At 41.8% G+C, this 22,688-nt stretch overlaps 2 protein-coding genes across 4 annotated transcripts in view; one reads left to right on the plus strand and one right to left on the minus strand.

The window, feature by feature from the left end:
• Positions 1-10,581, plus strand: part of FAM185A (family with sequence similarity 185 member A) — an 85,360-nt gene extending 74,779 nt beyond the window's left edge. Inside the window, exons 5-7 of the mRNA XM_068273628.1 lie at positions 3,017-3,112; positions 6,717-6,851; positions 8,956-10,581. Coding sequence (XP_068129729.1) covers positions 3,017-3,112; positions 6,717-6,851; positions 8,956-9,071 — 347 coding nt within the window. The 3' untranslated portion in view covers positions 9,072-10,581. The remainder of the gene's footprint in view (positions 1-3,016; positions 3,113-6,716; positions 6,852-8,955) is intronic.
• A 2,999-nt stretch (positions 10,582-13,580) lies between these two features.
• Positions 13,581-22,688, minus strand: part of FBXL13 (F-box and leucine rich repeat protein 13) — a 227,738-nt gene continuing 218,630 nt past the window's right edge. For all 3 annotated transcript variants that reach the window (XM_068276222.1, XM_068276221.1, XM_068276220.1), the window contains 2 exons: positions 20,088-20,251; positions 13,581-15,144 (listed from right to left, as the gene is read on the minus strand). In XM_068276222.1, coding sequence (XP_068132323.1) covers positions 14,982-15,144; positions 20,088-20,251 — 327 coding nt within the window. In that variant the 3' untranslated portion in view covers positions 13,581-14,981. The remainder of the gene's footprint in view (positions 15,145-20,087; positions 20,252-22,688) is intronic.

Consider the following 22,688-nt stretch of genomic DNA (forward strand, 5'->3'; position numbering starts at 1 on the left):
GCTTTTCTAAACGCTTTTTAAAAATTGCTCCCATTCACTTTCATTAAAGTCGCAGTGATTGAGTACGTTTTACATGTACTCTATCGTGGCGATTTTTACAGTGATTTTAATGAAAGTGAATGGGAGCGATTTTTAAAAAGTGCTCAAAGCGCTAATCAATCGCAAGCGCTCAGAAAAGCGCTTATAGTGTGTCTGAGCCCTAAATAAGTATAAGAAATTCACCCACAAACAGCTGATTTTGCTTGTTTTGCACTCTTAAGAAATTACAAGTCTGTAATTGTAATGGTAGGTTTATTGTCGCTGTGAGAGACAGAATAACAACAAAAGAACCCTAAAAAACCTGTACCCCAAAGTCAGAGCTTGATGTGCATTGTAATGAGTGGAATAAGTATTTGATTCTCTTATCAAAAGATGAATTATTATTTGGTTTCAAAACCCTTGTTGGCAATCAGAGGGCGGCTGTTTTTGAAGTTGGCTACCAGGTTTGCACACATCCCAGGATGGATTTTGTCTCACTCCTCTTGGCAGATCCTTTCCGAGTCGGTTATGTTTTGAGGCTGATGTTTGGTAACTTGAACCTGCAGCTCCCTTTACAGATTTTCTATTGGATTAAGGTCTACAGGCTGGCTATGCCTCTCCAGAACCTTCATGTGCTTCTCATTGAGCCACTCCTTTGTTGCCTTGGCCATGTGTTTTGGGTCATTGACTTGCTGGAGTACCCACCCACAACCCATTTGTAATGTCATGGCTAAGTGAAGGAGGAGCTCACCCAAAATTTGATGGTAAATGGTCCGTGTCCATTGTCCATTCCATGCGGTAAAGGTGTTCTGTCTAGCAGTACTTTAATCATTCACCGGCGTCTTAGGGTGCATACACACATCAGACCATAGTCTTTAGAAAGTGAAAGATCACAGACCAATCTTACCCCCTTCCATGTAGTATGAGAGCCATACCTACAGTCTATTCTATGGAGCTGAACTCCCCAACAGAAAAAAATCTTTGCAAGATGCTGCACACACAGATGCTGTACAGACACAAAAGATCAGTATCTGCAAAAGATCTGTTCCTGCAAAAGATCCATTCCTGCAAATTGCATTCATAGTCTATGGGATCTGCAGATCATCATACACACCTTGTTTAACTGACATTCATCTGCAGATCTGAAAATCCATCCTGGTGGATCTGATCTGCAGATGATCTGCAGATGATTGTCTGTTAAACAAGGTGTGTATGATGATCTGCAGATCCCATAGACTATGAATGCAATTTGCAGGAACGGATTTTTGCCAGGAACAGATCTTTTGCAGATACTGATCTTTTGTGTCTGTACAGCATCTTGCAAAGATTTTTTTCTGATGGGGAGTTCAGCTCCATAGAATAGACTGTGTAGAAATGCTCTCATACTACATGAAGGGTGGTAAGATTGGGCTGTGATCTTTCATTTTCCAAAGACTATGGTCTGATGTGTGTATGCACCCTTAGTTAAGCCTGGTTTTGATTTTGTTCAGAATTTTAAGGATGAAGATTTTCTGGGCGCTACTTAGTTTTGTTTTTTTGTTGCTGTAGGACTATGTTTCAGCACAGCAGTACATATCGTAAATCGGTTAGTTGTTGGGAAAGTTCCAGATAAGGTGTCATATCCTGGACCCTGGAATATCATATTAAAGCAAAGCTGAAGCTTAAAAACAAAACACTTGCCTAATTGAGGGAATATCCTAGAACCTTACCTGTCCCGTCTCAATGTCCTGGTCTAGCACTGTGCCTTGTTCAAATTTTTTTTTTCCTTTCAAAGCCCTTGGAAGGCTTCCCCCAGTACGGAACTGCCCTTATTTGGGTGTCCTCAGGGACCTGATTGCTTCTGAGGGTCCCCAGAAGGTGCATTCAACCAGGGGGCAGGGTAGGATCTATAGGATCCAGAGCCTTCCCTCTCCATAGGTAAGTAGCTGACTTTTTTAGTTTTACTTTAAAGAGAACATGAAATAGGACCCTAAAAAGAAATTATACTTACCTGGGGATTTCTCCAGCCCCCTCCAGCCTGATTGCTCCCTTGCCATCCTACTCTCTTCCTCGTTCTTCTGCAATTGTTCCTGGAAAGGCCTCCGCTCCGGGGCTAACTTTTTTCATGTGAAGGTGCGCGTGCTTTCATTGCCTGGAGCGTTCTGCGTCTGCGATGTACTACTGCACAGGTGCAGAATGCTCCCAGTGGCCGGATTGCGCCTGCGCTGACTGGTCCCTTCTAGGTGACTTACTGGAGCCAGTTGGGGATGAACCAGGTGGCGACGGTAGACTATTAGAGAGCAATCAGGCCAGAAATGCCTGGCGGAATCCCCAGGTATATGTATATTCTCTTTTTAAGACCCCATCTCAGGTACACTTTAAGCACTTTGGATCTATTACTATTGCTTGCAAACCCTGACAAATTGGGATAAAATTGTGGATAAGCTAGGTAAAGAAATTGTTTACTATTCTTTTTATATCTTGTCCCTGTCTAATCTACAGAGCTAAAGGTTCTATGTGCAAACAGGAGAGGAAACGGTGGACATCCCTGACAAAGAAATGTGTAGTGGAAAAAAGCCTCAGTAATATGTCTAGCTTTAAACAATGTGGACTTCCTTATTAGATTTGGTGTCCTCATTATTCGTTCTTACAGTATAAAGCAAGAATTTCACAATGAAGTACAAAAGGGTAAAAAATCAGGACTGCATTTCTGAAATTAAAGTTCACTTATCAACTGATAAATGTATATGGACTGATGACTACTTGCTGTGAGCATTAACATTTTCTTCCACTTGGTCAGCTGGTAGTTCACCACTAAAGACATAAATCTTTATGCTGTTCTAATATTGTTAATCCTTGTTATGGGAGTCTTTCATCACAGCTGTGATAATATGACAGGAGTTATGTTATGCAGTTTCCATCTGCATGCTATTTTATTTCCTGTCAGACTTACCCTTCAGAATCCATCACGGCGTGATTCCTAAGAGAAATGCACTTTCATTTTATCTCTACTTTTCAGATTCCTCAGATGGATGTTTAATGGCTACTACAAATCATGGAACAATAGATGTGTATGTTACACAAGCTGGGAAAGTGCATTTGAAATCTAATAAAGGTAAACTAATCATTTAGATTTGTTCAATAACAGCCCTAACTTTCTTCTTTCTGAATAAACAAAGGTCTGCATTACATAGTCTACTTACTACACATGAGAAATAGTGTTACTCATGTAATATGGTCCTTGCAGCTATCAGATTTTGCTATCAGATTTACTTTGACATATACTTGCATTAAGGTCATTCCAGGCCTTGTAATAACCTTGAGTTTTGATCTTGTCAGCGTTTTAGCCACTCATTTTTTTCAGAAGAACATCCTAGCTGAGATTGCTAGATGTCTTCCTGTTAATGAAAGGGCAGGTATACGTTACCTTATTCCAAAGACTGGTACACATGCTTAAAGGACAACTGTAGTGAGAGGTATATGGAGGCTGACATATTTATTTTCTCTTAGGCCTGGGCCACACTAGCTCCGGGTGCGGGACGCATCCGTGGTCCGGGCTCCGATTTTCAAAACCCGGAACGCAAGCGGATCCGTGCTGCCTTTTTTGCAGCACACGTTTTGGATCCGCTTGCGTGTTTTTTGTTTTTTTTTTGCTAGAGGGGGTAGCAGCCAGGACGGGGGGCTGCGGGCAAAGCGGCGGCCAGGGGGGTCACATCCCCCCCCCCCCCCTTGCTCACCTGGGTGCCCCCCGTCCCCGCTCCCCCTCCAGCTCGCATATAATGTAATAATTTGTACCTAATGAAGTTCGGCGAGCCGGGCACTTCCGCCCACACCGCTCGCCGTCACTTCCTGCAATGTCGCCCTCTGTATTTCAGTGGGCGGCATCGCAGGAAGTGACGGCGAGCGGTGTGGGCGGAAGTGCCCGGCTCGCCGAACTTCATTAGGTACAAATTATTACATTATATGCGAGCTGGAGGGGGAGCGGGGAGGGGGGCACCCAGGTGAGCAAGGGGGGGGGATGTGACCCCCCCTGGCCGCCGCTTTGCCCGCAGCCCCCCGTCCTGGCTGCTACCCCCTTCAGCATGGCGGCCCCCTCCTTCACCATGGGACACTGGAAACTGATCCGTTTCCAGTGTCCCAAAATGTCAGTGAAGAGGGAGGCCCGTTTCCCCATTGATTTTCACTACCCGTACGTGTATACGGGTCCGTGAAAAATGCTGCAAGTCCGGACTCAGCGTTCCGGGTTTAAAAACGTATTCCGCGGATCGCACGCGGATACGTTTTTAACTTGAGTGTGTACTGTTCCTATTTTTAACATTGGTATCCGTGGCTACGTTTTTCGTCCGGGACAAAAAACGTAGCTACGGATACGTTTTTAAATCAAGTGTGAACTAGCCCTTAAGCAATACCAGTTCCCTGGCCGTCCTGCTGATCTATTTGTCTGCGGTAGTGTCTGAATAACACCAGAAACAAGCATGTAGCTAATCTTGTCAGATCTGACAATGTCAGAAACATCTGATCTGCTACATGCTTGTTCAGGGGCTATTCTAATCGCCATCAGATAATGCAACCCAAGGGAGGGTCGGGTCGTGTAATGAAGCATGAATTTAGATGAGAGTCTGAGAATGACAAGGGAGGCGTCGATCGTCTGGTCTGAGGTCTGCTGTTGCAATAAGGTAAATAACTTTTTTTTAGTAGATTCCCCTCGCAAGCCCATTAAGTGCTCTTAGCAAAGCGACCAGTTAGGGCAGTCTCTGCTGAAAATCAAGAGAGATCCAGAGTGCAAGATCATCTCAGCCAAGCACATTGTTGACTTCGGTGCCCCTCCCATCGGAAGCCGCTCCGCAATCCCGCTACCCCCCCCCCCCCCCTCCATAGCAACAGAATGTGTCAAGAGGTTGTATCCTAGTGACACATCTCTACAGCACTGTGCCGTGAACAGACATCCTGATCCCTGCAGGCGACAAGATTCGTGGTAGACTAGTCCACTTACTGGCGGCAAATTTTGACACTCTTAAAGGATACCCGAAGTGACATGATGATAGACATGGGTATGTACAGTGCCTAGCACACAAATAACTATGCTGTGTTCCTTTTTTTTCTTTCTCTGCCTGAAAGTTAAATATCAGGTATGTAAGTGGCTGACTCAGTCCTGACTCAGACAGGAAGTGACTACAGTGTGACCCTCACTGATAAGAAATTTCGCTTTTTATCTCTTTCTTGCTGCAGAAGCAATTTTCTGCTAGGAAAGTGTTTTATAGTTGGAATTTCTTATCAGTGAGGGTCATACTGTAGTCACTTCCTGTCCGAGTCAGGACTGAATCAGCCACTTACATACCTGATATTTAACTCTTTCAGGCAGAGAAAGAAAAAAAGGAACACCGCACACATTTGTGTGCTAGGCACTGTACATACTCGTCTATCTCATCATGTCACATGTCACTTCGGGTATCCTTTAAAGCGGAATATTACCCAGCATTTCATCTTTGCTCTAAAACATTATTTACAGCATATGATATGCAACCAGCATTTTTTTTTTTTTACTAGACCAGCATTCGAAGGGTTACACACAGAGCTTAAAAGTTCAGTGCAGTGAAATGTGGATGCATCAGAAGTTGTAGATTGTGATCTCGTGTTTACTTAAATGTATCTAGTGAGGAATGTGACACATTCTCTGACTGTGCAGGAGCTGGGGAGACTGAGAGACACTGAAAGCATGTCTGCCTGCAATACAGCAATGAATAAAACCAGTTCTTATTAAAATGCAAAGTCAGCTCACAAAGCAAAAAACTGTACTTTTGGGAACCTATAACTTCTAAATGAATAATACTCATGCACAAATGCAGATATGATAACCGTATAGCATATAAAAAGTAGGAAAACCTGTTTTTATTGAATATTATGTCAGGGTTTTAAACCGCTTTAAATGTCAATGTCTGTTATACACGTTGGGAGTGCCTGTATTTTAAATGCACATTTAAAAAAAAAGTCATAAAGCTGAAATAACGCATGTCATGCATCCTTGCAATACACAGAGCTCGGTTAAAAGCAATTTTTTTTGTAACAAATGCAATAACTTCCTTCAATATTTTCATAGGAAGATTACTGCTATAGTCTATGACTTTTCTCTTTGTCAGTAAGTGAGCTGATTTTGTGAAAGTGCCTGCGATCTATAATAAACACACACACACACACACACACACACACACACACACACACACACACACACACACACACACACACACACACACACCACACACACACCACACACACACCACACACACACCACACACACACCACACACACACACACACACACACACACACACACACACACACACACACACACACACACACACACACACACTGTATGCACACACACACACACACACACACCACACACACACCACACACACACCATACACACACCACACACACACACCATACACACACCATACACACACCATACACACACCATACACACACACACACACACACACACACACACACACACACACACACACACACACACACACACACACACACACACACACACACACACACACACTGTATGCACACACACACACACACACACACACACACACACACACACACACACACACACACACACACACACACACACACACACACTTTTTGTTTGTTTTTTTTCCTATGTATTTCTCTTGTAAGGTATTATTTTCACTTTCATTTCGTTTGTAGGAAGCATTACTTTAAAGATACCTGCAAACCTTGAGGCTCACCTGCAGCTAGCAGGAGCCAGAGTGAATGTCAGCCCGGAGGTTAAATTACAAGAAATCGAGAATACTTCCAAAGAGGGGCAAACCATATTAAAAGGTACATTTGTTGTACTGTATTCTGTCTCCTGGCTGAGTCTTACCGTAGTGATCTGGGAGAATACCAAAACACTACAATAAAGGGAACCCTTACCTGGGTCTTCTATCAGCCCCCTGCAGTCGCCCTGTGCTCATGCCATCACCAAGGAATCCTCCAGTCCCCCGCAGCGACCCTCTTCCAGCTGGCAAACTAAGCGAGTCGACAGCCACAAGCGCAGAATGCTTTCGTCCATGGGAACGCGATCAGGAGGCATGCGGACCAGGGCCGCGCACCAAAACGGAAGTAGTGTGCTGCAGAGAACCGGAGGATCGCTTTGTGATAGCACAGGATGGCTGCAGGGGGCTGGTAGAAGCCCCGGGTAAGTTAAACCTTTACTTTTTTTCTTCAATTTAGGTTCACTTTAAAAGCCAAGAAAGAAATACAAAGGATTGACAATAAATTCAATAAAATTTGTGAACCTATTTTTTATGTTATATAGTTTTCTGTCACCCTGGCCTACTTCTTCCTCGTGCAATGTCAAAGCAGTGAAATTTACGATCTGTCCTCCCTGTGAATGCTGGGAAACACAACCGACCCAGAAGCGCTTCAGCAGCTGCAGTTCTAAAGCGTTGTTTCTGTGATTGCAGATGACACAGAACAATGCAGTGTAATACAGTCAGTGGAAGATGTCTCCAGTGTATAGCTAGACAAATTAAATTATGGGTCATTTACATTATATAGCAATTATGGTTCAGTATGCATAATACAAGTTTTGAACTTGGAATCTACAAACCTGCAGCAGTTTAGGTGGGGGAAGGTAAATTAGAAAAAATAATTTGAGTGTCTTCATAGAATACCCAGTATCCTGCAAGCTTAGCTTTTTGTTTTTATTAAACAATTTTTTTAAGCAATAAAAAAAAAATACAACAGGTCACAAGACATTCCGTATCAGAATACAAGAAGTCACTGAATATTCGATATAAGAATGCAACTTATCAGGCATCGTCCAATACTTTTGTCATTTTTGATCCACCCAAGAGAGTAGCCAACTCTTCTAGACATTACACTTTCCTCTAACCTCACCTCAGCAAAGTATTAGCTTCTTTTACCAAGGTAGATTTACTATCTTGTGTCAGCTAACACCCCAAACTAAATTGTGTAAATATCAGGATATTAGTTGGGTCCAAACGATCTAAAAAAACAAGTTTTCGATGTAGAACAATTAACCGTATTCCTCCCGTGGTAAGGTGTGAGGGACTAGCAATAGCTGGCAGCTGAATTACGTCTTACCCCACAGTTCACGGCGGCTTGGTGGGGAATAGTAATTTACGTCGCTGGGAATTTTGCAGGAGCAGGTTGAGCCGTAGTTCAGCTTCACCTGTGCCCAAATTTCCCAGCGCCTTAAAGCGGAACTGAAGATACGTAAAAAAAAAATCACTTACCTGGGGCTACTCCTAGCCCCCTGTAGCCGTTCTGTCCCACACCGGTCCTCAAAGATCCTCCGGTCCCCCGCTGCGGCTTCAGTTCCTCACCGCCGATTTTACAAGTCGACGGCCACTGTGCCTGCGCGCATCCTCGTTTGTGCTCCTGTGGCCAGGAGCATCCTGCGCAGTACCAGGAAATCTCTACTGCGTCTGTGCAGTACGCTTCTGGCAACGGGAGCACAAACCAAGAGGCGAGTGGCAGAGGCGCAGTGGTCATAAAGTGGCAGAAGCAAAAGTGGGCCGCAGCGGGGGAACAGGGAGAAGCCCCAGGTAACTGAATTTTTTTTTCATCCGGTGAAACATAAGTGTGACAGGACTTTTGCAAACTGAGTCTTACCACAAACCAGTCCATGTATTACAGGAGATATTAGCCGCCCCCTCCAGCAGCAGGAGGGACCAAAAAGATAGGCAAAAAATTATGTTGTTTTAAAATTTGACTCTACAGTGCAAGAATTAAAGGCCTGCCAGAGAAGCCAAAGAAAGTCTGATAATATTGGACATATGCAGGTTTACACTTTTCCCAAACGTAGGCAACTGGTCCTCTATAGTGGCGTGCAGCTTATCCTGGAACACCAGCTTAGCTTTTTATCCCTACTAAATGAGTACCCAGTCTAATGAAACACTTTTTATCTCATTTTCAGCAACTATTAATCTGGTGAATGAAACACAAAGGTGGATAGAAGCAGAGGCCAAGAGAGGAACAGTATATCTGAAACTGCAGGACTGGCTGGAGTCTCTAAAACTGCACACAACCTGAGATTTCTAGCAAACACTGGACACTGCCATAATCACTGGCTAAATCAGTCAGCTTACTACTTGTTATACCACTATAGATAGAAAGTAAGTCAACTGTAAAATGCAAATTGGCATTTTAAATCAGATTGTGGATGTTTGTTCCCTGCAATATGTATTCAGTAGGAAAGGTGGTTATTGTTGGTACTTTCACTGTATGACTGGTTCTATATTAGGATTATGCCAAATGCAGAAGGGCACATGGCTACAGCATATCTGGGTGGTGTTTATAATATATATTCAACAATATGGAAAAAGGGCAGCTCCTTGGAACTGGTTTTCTAGACTGTGAATTGGCATCCGTGCTTTTAGTTTAGACTGGGGTGTGTTCACAAACACCGTTGCCAGAATTCCCTAGAATAGGCTCCGTAATGCAGCTTTTTAAGCTATTATCTAATGCACTGTGCCTTGTAAGAGCGATGATCAGGTCTTGTCTTCCAGGCAAAGTTTTTTATTTTATTGCAGCAAATGCTTTCATCATGGTTATCCCAGGGAAATTTACAATCCTTGGGAATTCTGAAGACTATTCTAGATGAAAAAAACACCAGGACATACCCCAGCTAAAAAAAACAGATACTGTAATTGGTTTTCTGCTGCAATGCCTGTAAATTGTGCAGTGCTTCCATATCTTGGTTACAGATTGAGAACACGGTTATAGCTGTGCCTTGTCTAGTAGAATTTGACAAACAGTTTAAATTTGTATTGTCAACAGGCTAACTGGAGACAGTCCAGCTTCAGTCATCAGGGCAGAGCCAACGTATGTGTCAGGAGTTCAAGTTGGAAATACTAACTTTGTTTACATAATTTCACTGTCGCTGAATTGCTTCATTTTCAGTACAGAGCTCCTAGAACCATACGAGTATCCTGCCCATTCAGGATTGATGTGGAGAGCTTTGACAAAGCTAATATATAGCATTTCTTTGGTTGAATTTCCAGGGCTGTTGGTTGACTGTATTAGTTTTATTTTCTGATCATTTTATGCTGTCCCTATTTTATTGGATTATGTTCGGTGTATAGGAGGAACGGTTTATTTTTTAGATTTCATTTGTCCCACATGATTGTCAAGAAAGGAGTACTGTAATATACAAAACACTGCACCTTACAATAAAATAAGTTAACTTTGCCATTTTCGCATTTATAACTCTGTTAGTACAGCAGCATTGGGCACATTAATGTGGAACTGAGGAGCCTGTCTGTACAGTCCAGTAGCCCATTCCACTAACAACTGGAGAAAAACTCAGGTTCCAGCTGTTATATTCAAGGAGTATTGGCTACCTGGCTCCTATGATGTGTTCATCCCTGTGCTATGGTGTGTATAAAACACTGAAAGGGTATAAGAAAAAGAAGTGTTTACATGCTGGCAAAAAGAAAAGTTGTCTTTTAAAAAAAAAAAATGGTGAAAGATGGAATCAAATTATTTTAACAGTATTTGTCTCTTGTATTTAATTTTAATAAACAGAAGTTTATCAGTTGGACATTTTAGTGTGTATGAATCCTAACTTCTAATGCATGTATTGTCAATTCACTTGCAGCGTCTATGCTGGGAATACACCATACAATTTTCTGTTAGATTCTTCTGTTATGCTGGGTACACGCGATCGATTTCCGAGCATTTTCCGATCGATTTCCTATTAAAGTTAACGGAAATCGATCGGAAAATACCCGGCAATCAATTGGAAAGCAAATCGCACATGTTGGAAATCGATCTGACAGTAAATTGACCATAAAATCTCAGTGTGTACCCAGCATTAGATTCTTCTGTTAAGCCCAATCTACACGATACGATTCTTTGTACGATCTGATTTCGACTCTATTTACGATCCGATTAAATCCGACATGTCCGAATGGGGATTCGATTCAATGGCAAATCGAATCGAATCCCCATTGGACATGTCGGATTTAATCGGATTGTAAATAGAATAGTAATCGAATCGTACAAAGAATCGTATCGTGTAGATTGGGCTTTAGATCCTTGTGTTAGTCTTGTGTTATGCTGGGTACACACGTTGAGATTTTCCGCTAGATTCATGGATCGATTTGATTATTTCAAACATGCGCGATCGGATTTCGATCGTTCCTGCCGTCGATTGTGCATACTGAACATAAAAAAAAGATTGAAATCCAATCGAGCATGTTTGAAATAATCGAATCGATCCGTTCGATCCTGCGAATCGAGCGGGAAATCTCAACGTGTGTACCCAGTATTAGATTCTTGTGTTAGATTCTTGTGTTAGATTCTTGTTAGATTTTTCTGTTATGCTGGGCATACACGGCTCGTTTCCCCCTTATCAATCGAGCCGCTGATGGCTCGATTAATAATTTCCGAAAGGTCCGATCAGCGAGGCGCTCTATATCCGCGGGTGGACAATGGAAAGAGAATGAGCGGAAGATAAGGAGCGCCCACGGGGACGAGCGGGGATTGATCCAGGCGCCGGCAGGGATGCGCCGGGATCGAGCCAGCGGCTTGATCCAGCGCATAAATCTGACCGTGTATGCCCAGCATTAGATTTTCTGTTAGTATGCATAATTAGATTATTTTCTGTAGAGAATGGTCATTATCTCTGGTGCATTGTCTTCTGGTTATCTCCTGCTGAGTAGAACAATGCCTAATTGCTAGGCAGACAGATGGTTAGATAGATACATTTCCAACATGTTGGAAACTATCTGGCAGGTAAATCTAATGCTGGGTACACACTTTGAGATTTTATGGTTGATTTACTGTCAGATCAATTATTACCAACATGTCTGATTTGCTTTCCGATCGATTTCTGAGCATTTCCCAAACAATTTCCGTTAACTTTAATAGGAAATCGATCGGAAAATGCTCGGAAATCGATCAGAAAGCAAATTGGACATGTTGGAAATCTATCTGACAGTAAATCGACCATAAAATCTCAGTGTGTACCCAGCATTACAGAAAATTGTATGGTGTATTCCCAGGATTATAAGCTTTCCTTCAAGTACACCTCAGGAACACAAGCATAAAAACACAGTCAAAGAGCAAATTCAGTGTAAATGACACATTTAGATAGAGAAAGCACTATCTTCTGCTCTTTCTCTATCTTTATCTGTATATAGAGAAAGCGCCATGGTACTTTCCTGAAAGCAGGCGGGGCTATGCGCCAGAGGCCGACAGACACAGGGCTTTTTTTCCCTGACGCTGTGCAGAGCATGATGGGATTTCCTATGTTTTTATTCACGTTGCCTAGCAACTGGGAGAGGTGCTCAGGATACAGGACAGTTGGAACTGTGTCTCATGCTCCCTGTCACCTCCTTTCAACCAAAAAGATGGCTGCCATCATGAAATCAAACATTTGCCTGTTCTTTTAAAACCGTGTGGGTAGAGAGAGATATTACCTATCTATTTTAAGTAACATAACTAATGTAACTTAATGACAGTATGTTTAGGATGGAGTTCCTCTTTAATCTATCAATTGTGATCCTTATTTGTGTGAGCAGCAGGCACCATTGTTGCATTGCTGTGTGGCATGAGGTGTGTGGCTAACCACAATTCTTATTGGAAACGCATGTACGTGTCTGCAGGGTTGATTCATAGAGAAACTGACACAATTTCATTCAAATAAACTGTTATGGATCAATTGAGTATGGTATACTAGACCAAAACATGCCATGCTGGTCTAAACATGAAGGCTGCTTTATGTAAATATGCTGTATTTTTAGATGCTGCGAGAAGTTATGGTAATGTAAAAGCATCAGCTCCTGAAGTTAGGAGGCACTATTTCTCATATCCCATCAATATTTACTTTTATCCACCCTTACAGAGAAAGGAAGACTGGTTTGTATGGTGTGTGCTTACTGCCATCCAGCACCACAGTTGTGCCACAGATAATAGTGTTTGTTTAATAAGAAGTTTATTGTTTATAACCGCAAGTTATGACTGAACTGCCACTTACCGTACATTATGTATTTATAGAGCCTGCCCCCAACACGCAGTGCTTTAAAGTACTTTGGACTTGGTTCACTAAGATTAGCGCCGCATCCCTGCGGCAGAATGGGTTTTTTATAGCCATGAAATTGACCTGCAAAGTTCCACGACTTTGCAGGTTGTATATTTTGCTGCCTGGTAGAGGCAGAGCTTTGTACAGTAGCTCTGCCTCAACTCCAGTCAATCTCTGCCGATCTCCACCTCTTCCCGCCCCTCTCAGTGAAAGAAGACTGAGAGGGGCGGAGATTGACTGGAGTAGAGGCAGAGCTACTGCACAAAGCTCTGCATCTACCAGGAAGCACGATGCAAGCCCTGGAAGTTTGCAGAGCAATTTCAGGGCTATAAATAACTCGTTCTGCTGCAGGGATGGGGTGATTCAGCTTAGAATTTACTGCTGAAGGACGAATAAGAAAATAAGGTAAAAAAAAGACTTCAGTGTCTCTTTAATGTTGGCTGTTTTTCTTGTATTATATGCAAAAATAATACAGTACAAAGTCAGTAAAGAAAATCTACTAGTGAAAACCTCAGTTAGGTAATTGGGTTTATTGCATTCTCCATCAATCTACAGACTTTTGTTTTTATTTTTTACAGGTGAAGTCTAATTTGGTTCACTAACTTTAATTTATTGAAAATTCTGCATTGATTTTCTCCGTTTTTGGTGTTTTTTTTTTTTAAAGCAGTCTATGTAATTAGACCGTTTACAGACGGCTCCTGTGACAAAGAAGGCAATCACTGTATTTGGAGTATAGTGGCAGCTATAATTGATAATTCATTGATAACAAGCATTAAGGCTAAGTTAACAGTAATGTGTTGCGTTTACGGTGTAATGGCCACATGCAGCTTCTGCCACTGTGATGCACCAGTGCAGTATAACTGCATGCGACATGCATGTTAACAGTGAAGCATACTTTACATTTACTGTATGCCTCACTGTATGCAATGCATGGATAACGTGTAGCGTTACTTTCCCGTTCTCTTATATTGCGCTCCTTCTGTTAGGCCTGGTGCACACCAAGCGGTTTTTGTAGCGGTTTCCAAACCGATTCCACCTGTGAAAACGCTTGGCTAACGTATTTCAATGGGATGGTGCACACCAGCGGTTTGAGTTTTTTAGTAAACTGCAAACGTGGGTCCTGCAGCACTTTTGCGGTTTGCAGAAGCATTTCTGCCTCAATGTAAAGTATAGGAAAAGCTTAAACCGCTCTGAAAAATGCTAGATCAGAGCGGTTTTCCAGGCGTTTTTGTTACAGAAGCTGTTCAGTAACAGCTTTACTGTAACAATATTTGTAATCTGCTACACAAAAACGCTCCAAAAAACGCTAGGCATGTTTAGTAAACGTCTTTAAACATGCCTAGAATCGTTCTGAAATCTGCTCCAAAAACCTCTAGTGTTTTAAGTATCTGCTAGCGGTTTTGGTGTGCAGTGGGCCTTACAGGGAAAGCAACACCTACTGTGAACCTAGCCGAAATGTACAATTGCATCATGGATTTATTAACTGGAAAGTCTTTGAATCTGCAACCTTCTTTAGCTGGAAAATGGTCAGCCCTGAGGAAATCTCACAAATGTGATAAGGATCTGGGTTATATATATATATATTTTTTTTTTTATATCACAAGTCCTGATGTGAGCCATGTCTGGCTGCCTTACATGCATCAAATCCATTGATTTTATCCAGTGCCATTGTTTGTTTTGCTGAATTATCTGTCATATAAAGAGTTTAATAATTCCAGGTTCACCTCTTCCCAGAATGTTCTGTAGGCAGCATAGAAGGAATTGGATAGGCTGAATTGTGGTGTGATGTATTCCTAAAATGAAGCAGTGACTGCCCATATATGGTATTCCAATTCAGTTAAATAAACCTCCCCAGTGTGCTTACATAAAAGGTAATTTCTTATGTCTTCCAAAAAAAATCACAACTTCTTTGTAGACTACACATCCATTGGGTCATCTATTGTATCTCCATCTGTCTCCTCCAGATGTGATGTCTTGTTGAACAGGTAACCGTGACGGTCATATCCAAACCACAGTGGAGGGTCTTCTGTATTGTATTCCAAAGTTTGATACTTGGATTCAATCTTCAAAACAGTTGCCCTGTAGAATAGTAATATTATTATTATTATATAGTGCCGGCATCTTCCGCAGCGCTGTACAGAGTATATATAATCTTGTCACTAACTGTCCCTCAGAGGAGCTCACAATGTAATCACTACCATAGTCCTATGTCTATGTATGTATTGTGTAGTGTATGTATTGTAGTCTAGGGCCAATTTTTAGGGGGAAGCCAATAACTTATCTGTATGTTTTTGGGATGTGGGAGGAAACCAATGCAGACACGGGGAGAACATACAAACTCCTTGCAGATGTTGACCTGACTGGGATTCGAACCGGGGATCCAGCGATGCAAGAGAGTTACCCACTACGCCGCCGTGCTGCCCAATATTTGTATGTTTGTAGATTACAAAGTAATGGTCATACCCTGCACAATTTAATTTAATTCTCAGCTTGCATTTGTAAGTAAATGTGCGTGACACTTCTCAAAAAGTCACAAAGTTGTTCAATGCACATAAACCTAGTCCTTTTATTTCCTAAGATCACAGTAGATAAAGAATACCAAGGGGTCTGTCTGCACTCAGGACCTCATGCTGGGCACACACTGTGCATCTTCTGGTCTAATCAACTGGAATCGGACGATTATTTCCAACCTGTACAATCTGCTTCTGATTGATAAAGGGAATGAATTAGCAAAGTTATGCCTGGAAAATTGATCCCTTTATCGATGGGGAGCAGTCTGGACATGTACACACGATACAACGTCCTGTCAGATTACGTGTCAAACGGACGGGAAATTAATTGCATCGTGTGTTCTCAGCATTAGACGTGTAGTGATAAACCGTTCTTAAAAAATAGCAATAACGTGCGAATAGTGTGATCTCAAATCTGCTGTAGCTACTTTGGCAGGGATACGGCAGTCCTGCATTACTGGTGTGGCAAACTCTATCCATGCACTACAGTATCGGCAATATTCTGTAAATGACTTAAAGGAAATCTGAAGTTGAAAGGCTTGTGTTGGTAGCCATATATGATTCCTTTAAAACACTGGCCCCCAAACAAAATGTATAACTTATAGATGTGGCCCTCTGCACCTTTAAATGTTGTGCCCCACATATTTTTATGTATGTTCCGGCCCCCCAGCAGTCTGAAGTATGTTGACCTGGCCCTTGACCGAAAAAGTTTGGGGACCCCTGCTTTAAAGCAATACCAGTTTCTCCAAGCAGTCCTGCTGACCTCCCTGCTATTAGCAGTGTCTGAAACACAAACCTGAAAGTAGCATGTGGCTAATCTGGTTAGACTTGGGTTAGAAGACCTGATCTGCATGCTTGTTCAGGGTCTCTGGCTAAAATTATTTGAAAAACGTCCTTGTTGCTACGGAGAATTGGTCTATTGTAAACCAATGGGGAGCTCCATGCTCCTGCCGTCCTCCATTCTGTACCGGCTATTCCCTGAACCGAGCAGCAGTGTCGTGATGGCAATGGGCAAAGCAAATGCGAAACAGCAGGTAATGTGAATGACTGTGCGGATGTGTGATGGAGCGCACTTTTACCACCATGTCTTTTTGCATCCGCTCAAGTTGAAAATGAATAGTTTTGCGGATTTTTATCCTAATATGGGATTATTCGCAGGCATGGAAGAAAGAAAAAAGCCATTTGCTACCCAGAATAATTCATAAATGAACATTTAGGCAGACTAATGGCATCTTCCAGACATATACAGTGGAGGAAATAATTATTTGACCCCTCACTGATTTTGTAAGTTTGTCCAATGACAAAGAAATGAAAAGTCTCAGAACAGTATCATTTCAATGGTAGGTTTATTCTAACAGTGGCAGATAGCACATCAAAAGGAAAATCGAAAAAATAACCTTAAATAAAAGATAGCAACTGATTTGCATTTCATTGAGTGAAATACGTTTTTGAACCCCTACCAACCATTAAGAGTTCTGGCTCCCACAGAGTGGTTAGACACTTCTACTCAATTAGTCACCCTCATTAAGGACACCTGTCTTAACTAGTCACCTGTATAAAAGACACCTGTCCACAGAATCAATCAATCAAGCAGACTCCAAACTCTCCAACATGGGAAAGACCAAAGACCTGTCCAAGGATGTCAGAGACAAAATTGTAGACCTGCACAAGGCTGGAATGGGCTACAAAACCATTAGCAAGAAGCTGGGAGAGAAGGTGACAACTGTTGGTGCGATTGTTCGAAAATGGAAGGAGCACAAAATGACCATCAATCGACCTCGCTCTGGGGCTCCACGCAAGATCTCACCTCGTGGGGTGTCAATGGTTCTGAGAAAGGTGAAAAAGCATCCTAGAACTACACGGGAGGAGTTAGTGATTGACCTCAAATTAGCAGGGACCACAGTCACCAAGAAAACCATTGGAAACACATTACACCGCAATGGATTAAAATCCTGCAGGGCTCGCAAGGTTCCCCTGCTCAAGAAGGCACATGTGCAGGCCCGTCTGAAGTTTGCCAATGAACACCTGAATGATTCTGTGAGTGACTGGGAGAAGGTGCTGTGGTCTGATGAGACCAAAATAGAGCTCTTTGGCATTAACTCAACTCGCTGTGTTTGGAGGAAGAAAAATGCTGCCTATGACCCCCAAAACACCGTCCCCACCGTCAAGCATGGGGGTGGAAACATTTTGCTTTGGGGGTGTTTTTCTGCTAAGGGCACAGGACAACTTAATCGCATTAACGGGAAAATGGACGGAGCCATGTATCGTGAAATCCTGAACGACAACCTCCTTCCCTCTGCCAATAAACTGAAAATGGGTCGTGGATGGGTGTTCCAGCACGACAATGACCCAAAACATACAGCAAAGGCAACAAAGGAGTGGCTCAAGAAGAAGCACATTAAGGTCATGGAGTGGCCTAGTCAGTCTCCGGAACTTAATCCAATAGAAAACCTATGGAGGGAGCTCAAGCTCAGAGTTGCACAGAGACAGCCTCGAAACCTTAGGGATTTAGAGATGATCTGCAAAGAGGAATGGACCAACATTCCTCCTAAAATGTGTGCAAACTTGGTCATCAGTTACAAGAAACGTTTGACCTCTGTGCTTGCAAACAAGGGTTTTTCCACTAAGTATTAAGTCTTTTATTGTTAGAGGGTTCAAAAACTTATTTCACTCAATGAAATGCAAATCAGTTGCTATCTTTTATTTAAGGTTATTTTTTCGATTTTCCTTTTGATGTGCTATCTGCCACTGTTAGAATAAACCTACCATTGAAATGATACTGTTCTGAGACTTTTCATTTCTTTGTCATTGGACAAACTTACAAAATCAGTGAGGGGTCAAATAATTATTTCCTCCACTGTACAGTCTGCCTGACCTATAGAGAAGGGAGTTGGGAGGAAGAGCAGGGGAGTTGGGATTAAGAGCAGGAGAGTTTCTCCTGCAGGTGAGCACAAGTCAATTTCTGTAGCTGCCTTAGCAAGCCCATTCAGATGCATTGGGAGAGTGCTGCTTTTATATTGTAGCAGAGTGGGGTTGCTGAGCTCATCAAGAGTGTGGCTCCCCCAAATTGCTGTCACTATACAGTGCACCAGCTGAAAATTATTGCAAGACCACCCAGACACTTAAAGAAAAATGTTCAAAATACTGTAGATAAAAAAATTAAATACCTCTCTGTCCCAGGATGATTAAACAATATGTTCTGAATCAGGATGATGCTGTTTATTGACTGATTTAAAAAAATAAGAGAAAGCTTTTGGCTATTCCGCCTTCATCAGACTTGAATCCTGCATGCTGACTAGATAGGGATCCCCTATTGATGTTGCATGTATGCTCCAATATCTAGTTTGCCTTCATCAGACTCAAATCCTGTATGCTGACTAGCCAAAAGCTATTCAATAAATGGTATCCTCCTGATTCAAACCTTCTTGCTTTTACTGATGGCTAACACGGTACAATGCTCTGTTGCTTCCAGGATGATTAAGCTAAAGCTGCCATTACTTTCTTGTCCGTTTTCCTTTTGGCTAAATCCTGTTAGTGTATGTAGAAGAAAATAGAAAAAATAGATACCTGCGCCCTTACTTCTTTGAAATAAAGAATTTTAATAAAACCAATAAAATAAAGAACTTTAATAGAACACTAAAATAGCCCATAAAACGTACTGCATGTGACACTTCATACACACACTCATACAGACCTCAACTGCCACTCAGTATCCAACACTCCTCAAAGGTCTCCTCTGATGGCAATACACCTGTATGTCAATAGTGCACTATTGAGTCATTCCCATATTTCCAATATCAAAACGGAATTCCGTATGAGCAGTAAAGCAGCAAAACTTCAACTTTTCCAAATGCGTTTGTATAGCGTTTTAGGCACAACTTGATCAGCAGTAACAGGTTTCCAAGCACAATAAAGTTCACTGTGAACTTTATTGTGCTTGGAAACCTGTTACTGCTGATCAAGTTGTGCTGATTGAGTTGTGCTGCCCTACGGAAGATTAGGTCAACTCACTGTTTTATCTTTAGAGGCGTTTGGAACGCATGGGAAACGCTGCTCAGGTGCCTAAAACGCTATACAAACGCATTTGGAAAAGTTGAAGTTTTGCTGCTTTACTGCTCATACGGAATTCCGTTTTGATATTGGAAATATGGGAATGACTCAATAGTGCACTATTGACATACAGGTGTATTGCCATCAGAGGAGACCTTTGAGGAGTGTTGGATACTGAGTGGCAGTTGAGGTCTGTATGAGTGTGTGTATGAAGTGTCACATGCAGTACGTTTTATGGGCTATTTTAGTGTTCTATTAAAGTTCTTTATTTTATTGGTTTTATTAAAATTCTTTATTTCAAAGAAGTAAGGGCGCAGGTATCTATTTTTTCTATTTACTTGCATTTTGGTGGGGATGAGAGTGAACCCTTTGAATACTGCTGCAGCCCGGTAGAATTCAAGATCAGCGCCAGAACCCGTTATTTATTTACTTTTGAAGTATGTAGAAGAAACCCCAACTTACTTTGTGATGCTCTTGCAATACAGCATTTTAAGCACACTGAGTTGTCTGCAACCTTTTTGTAAGTATTTCAGGGCCTTGTCACTGAGATTGACACATCCAGAGATATCCACAACATGAAGGTAACGACAACCACCAGAGAGATACTGGATGCTACTGTCTGTTATCTGTATAAGAAAAGTAATTGTCATTATGTCTATTTTTTGCATGAATGTGCTTGAATGTTTTTAGCAGTGATCTTTAAAGAGAAACTGTGACCAAGAATTGAACTTCATCCCAATCAGTAGCTGATACCCAGTTTTACATGAGAAATGTATTCCTTTTCACAAATTTATCACTGTATGGCTGATATTGTGGTGACCCCCCCCCCCCCCCCCACAGGAAACTGTGAGGACCATGGTCCTGGCAGATTCCTGTCTGTGAACCTCGTTGCATTGTGGGAAGTAGCTGTTTACAGCTTTTTCCAACTGTCAAAAAAGCAAGCAACAGCTACATCCAGTGTCATCACCTGCCAGCAGTAAAAATGTCACCATATGATAAATGTCAGAATGTAAATCAGGGAGAGGAAAGATTTTACAATATGCAAACACTGACTAAATCATTTATACAGTATTGTAAAAATGAAGCAATTTTTTAATTACAATTTCACTGGAGTTCCTCTTTAAGCCCTGTGTTTAACCACTTAAGGACTGCAGTCTTAAAGCGGTATCGTCACCATAAAAATCAAATTTCAACAGCAACTGGTCTGAGTGTATTAAGTGATAAAGATGCTAATCCTGCATTCAGAACTTTCAAAACTTTTTCTGCTGTTATGATTTGGAGTTATCACATACTTAAGGAGCACTGGCCCTTTAGTAGTCGTGCCAAAGAATTGCATGCTGGGGGTTCTTTTTATCTATAATCTATTCCTCCTCTTCCCTTTATTTCCCTGTCTGCTGCTTATATGAAACCTAATCCCCTACTCACTTGTGTTTACAAGCAAGGCTGAGGCGACTCAGCGATTGGAGGAGACAAGAAAAAAAGTAAAGGGCAGAAATTACATCACGACCAGCTGCTCGCAATAGCAGCATAGGGGGCGATATACAGGCTGGGAATGTGAAGAATCACTCGCGTTCCCATGCCTGTCGGCCGGTGACGGCCAAACCGGAAGTGTTCGCCGGCGGGTCCTGGAGCGTCAGAGCGGGGCTGCGAGGGCACCGATCGGCTGCTGGGGGCTGAGGGAAGCCCCAGGTGAGTAAATCTCATTTTTTAAAGTTGACTTAAGTTTTCCTTTAACTGTGGGCAAAAGACATGGCCCCCACCAGGAACAGAATTCTCGTAATTTACTATATAGAATTCACTGAAATCAAAACGTGGACAGTATAATACATGTGTTATGTAAGTAGATCAAGTATTTATTTACTTATATATGTGTTTTTTTCCCCTGGCATAGTATGGCTGATCCTACTGCTTTAAAACCCCTTAAGGACCAGGCACTTTTTTTCCATTCAGACCACTGCAGCTTTAACGGTTTATTGCTCGGTCATACAACCTACTATCTAAATGAAAATTTCCTCCTTTTCTTGTCACTAATACAGCTTTCTTTTGTTGCTATTTGATTGCTGCTGTGATTTTTAGTTTTTATTATATTCATCAAAAAAGATATTAATTTTGTCAAAAAAAAATGATTTTTTTAAACTTTCTGTGCTGACATTTTTCAAATAAAGTAAAATTTCTATATACATTTCTGTCCAAATTTATTGTGCTACATGTCTTTGATAAAAACAAATCCAATAAGTGTATATTTATTGGTTTGGGTAAAAGTTATAGCGTTTACAAACTATGGTGCAAAAAGTGAATTTTCCCATTTTGAGCATCTCTGACTTTTCTGAGCATCTGTCATGTTTCATGAGGTGCTAGAATTCCAGGATAGTATAAATGCCCCCAAATGACCCCATTTTGGAAAGAAGACATCCCAAAGTATTCACTAAGAGGCATGGTGAGTTCATAGAAGATTTTATTTTTTTGTCACAAGTTAGTGGAAAATGACACTGTATGACAAAAAATAAAAAGTTTCCATTTCTGCTAACTAGTGACAAAAAAAAAATGAAATCTGCCACGGACTCACCATGCCCCTCTCTGAATACTTTGGGGTGTTTACTGTCCTGGCATTTTGAGGGTGCTAAATTGTAAGCACCCCTGTAAAGCCTAAAGTTGCTCATAGGACTTTGGGCCCCTTAGCGCACCTAGGCTGCAAAAGAGTGTCACACGTGCGGTATCGCCGTACTCAGGAGAAATATCTCTGTAAATGACAATTATTTTTTTTTAAAACACACAATTGTCCGTTCACAGAGATCTTTCTCCCACCCAGCATGGGTATGTGTAAAAATGCACCCCAAAACACATTATACTACTTCTCCTGAGTACGGCGATACCACGTGTGACACTTTTTTTGCAGCCTAGGTGCGCTAAGGGGCCCGACGTGCTAGGAGTACCTTTAGGATTTCACAGGTCATTTTGAGGCATTTGGTTTCTAGACTACTCCTCACGGTTTAGGGCCCCTAAAATTCCAGGGCAGTATAGGAACCCCACAAGTGACCCCAGTTTAGAAAGAAGACACCCCAA

The sequence above is a fragment of the Hyperolius riggenbachi genome, chromosome 3 (genome assembly GCF_040937935.1).
Source record: "Hyperolius riggenbachi isolate aHypRig1 chromosome 3, aHypRig1.pri, whole genome shotgun sequence".
NCBI classification, from domain to species: domain Eukaryota; kingdom Metazoa; phylum Chordata; class Amphibia; order Anura; family Hyperoliidae; genus Hyperolius; species Hyperolius riggenbachi.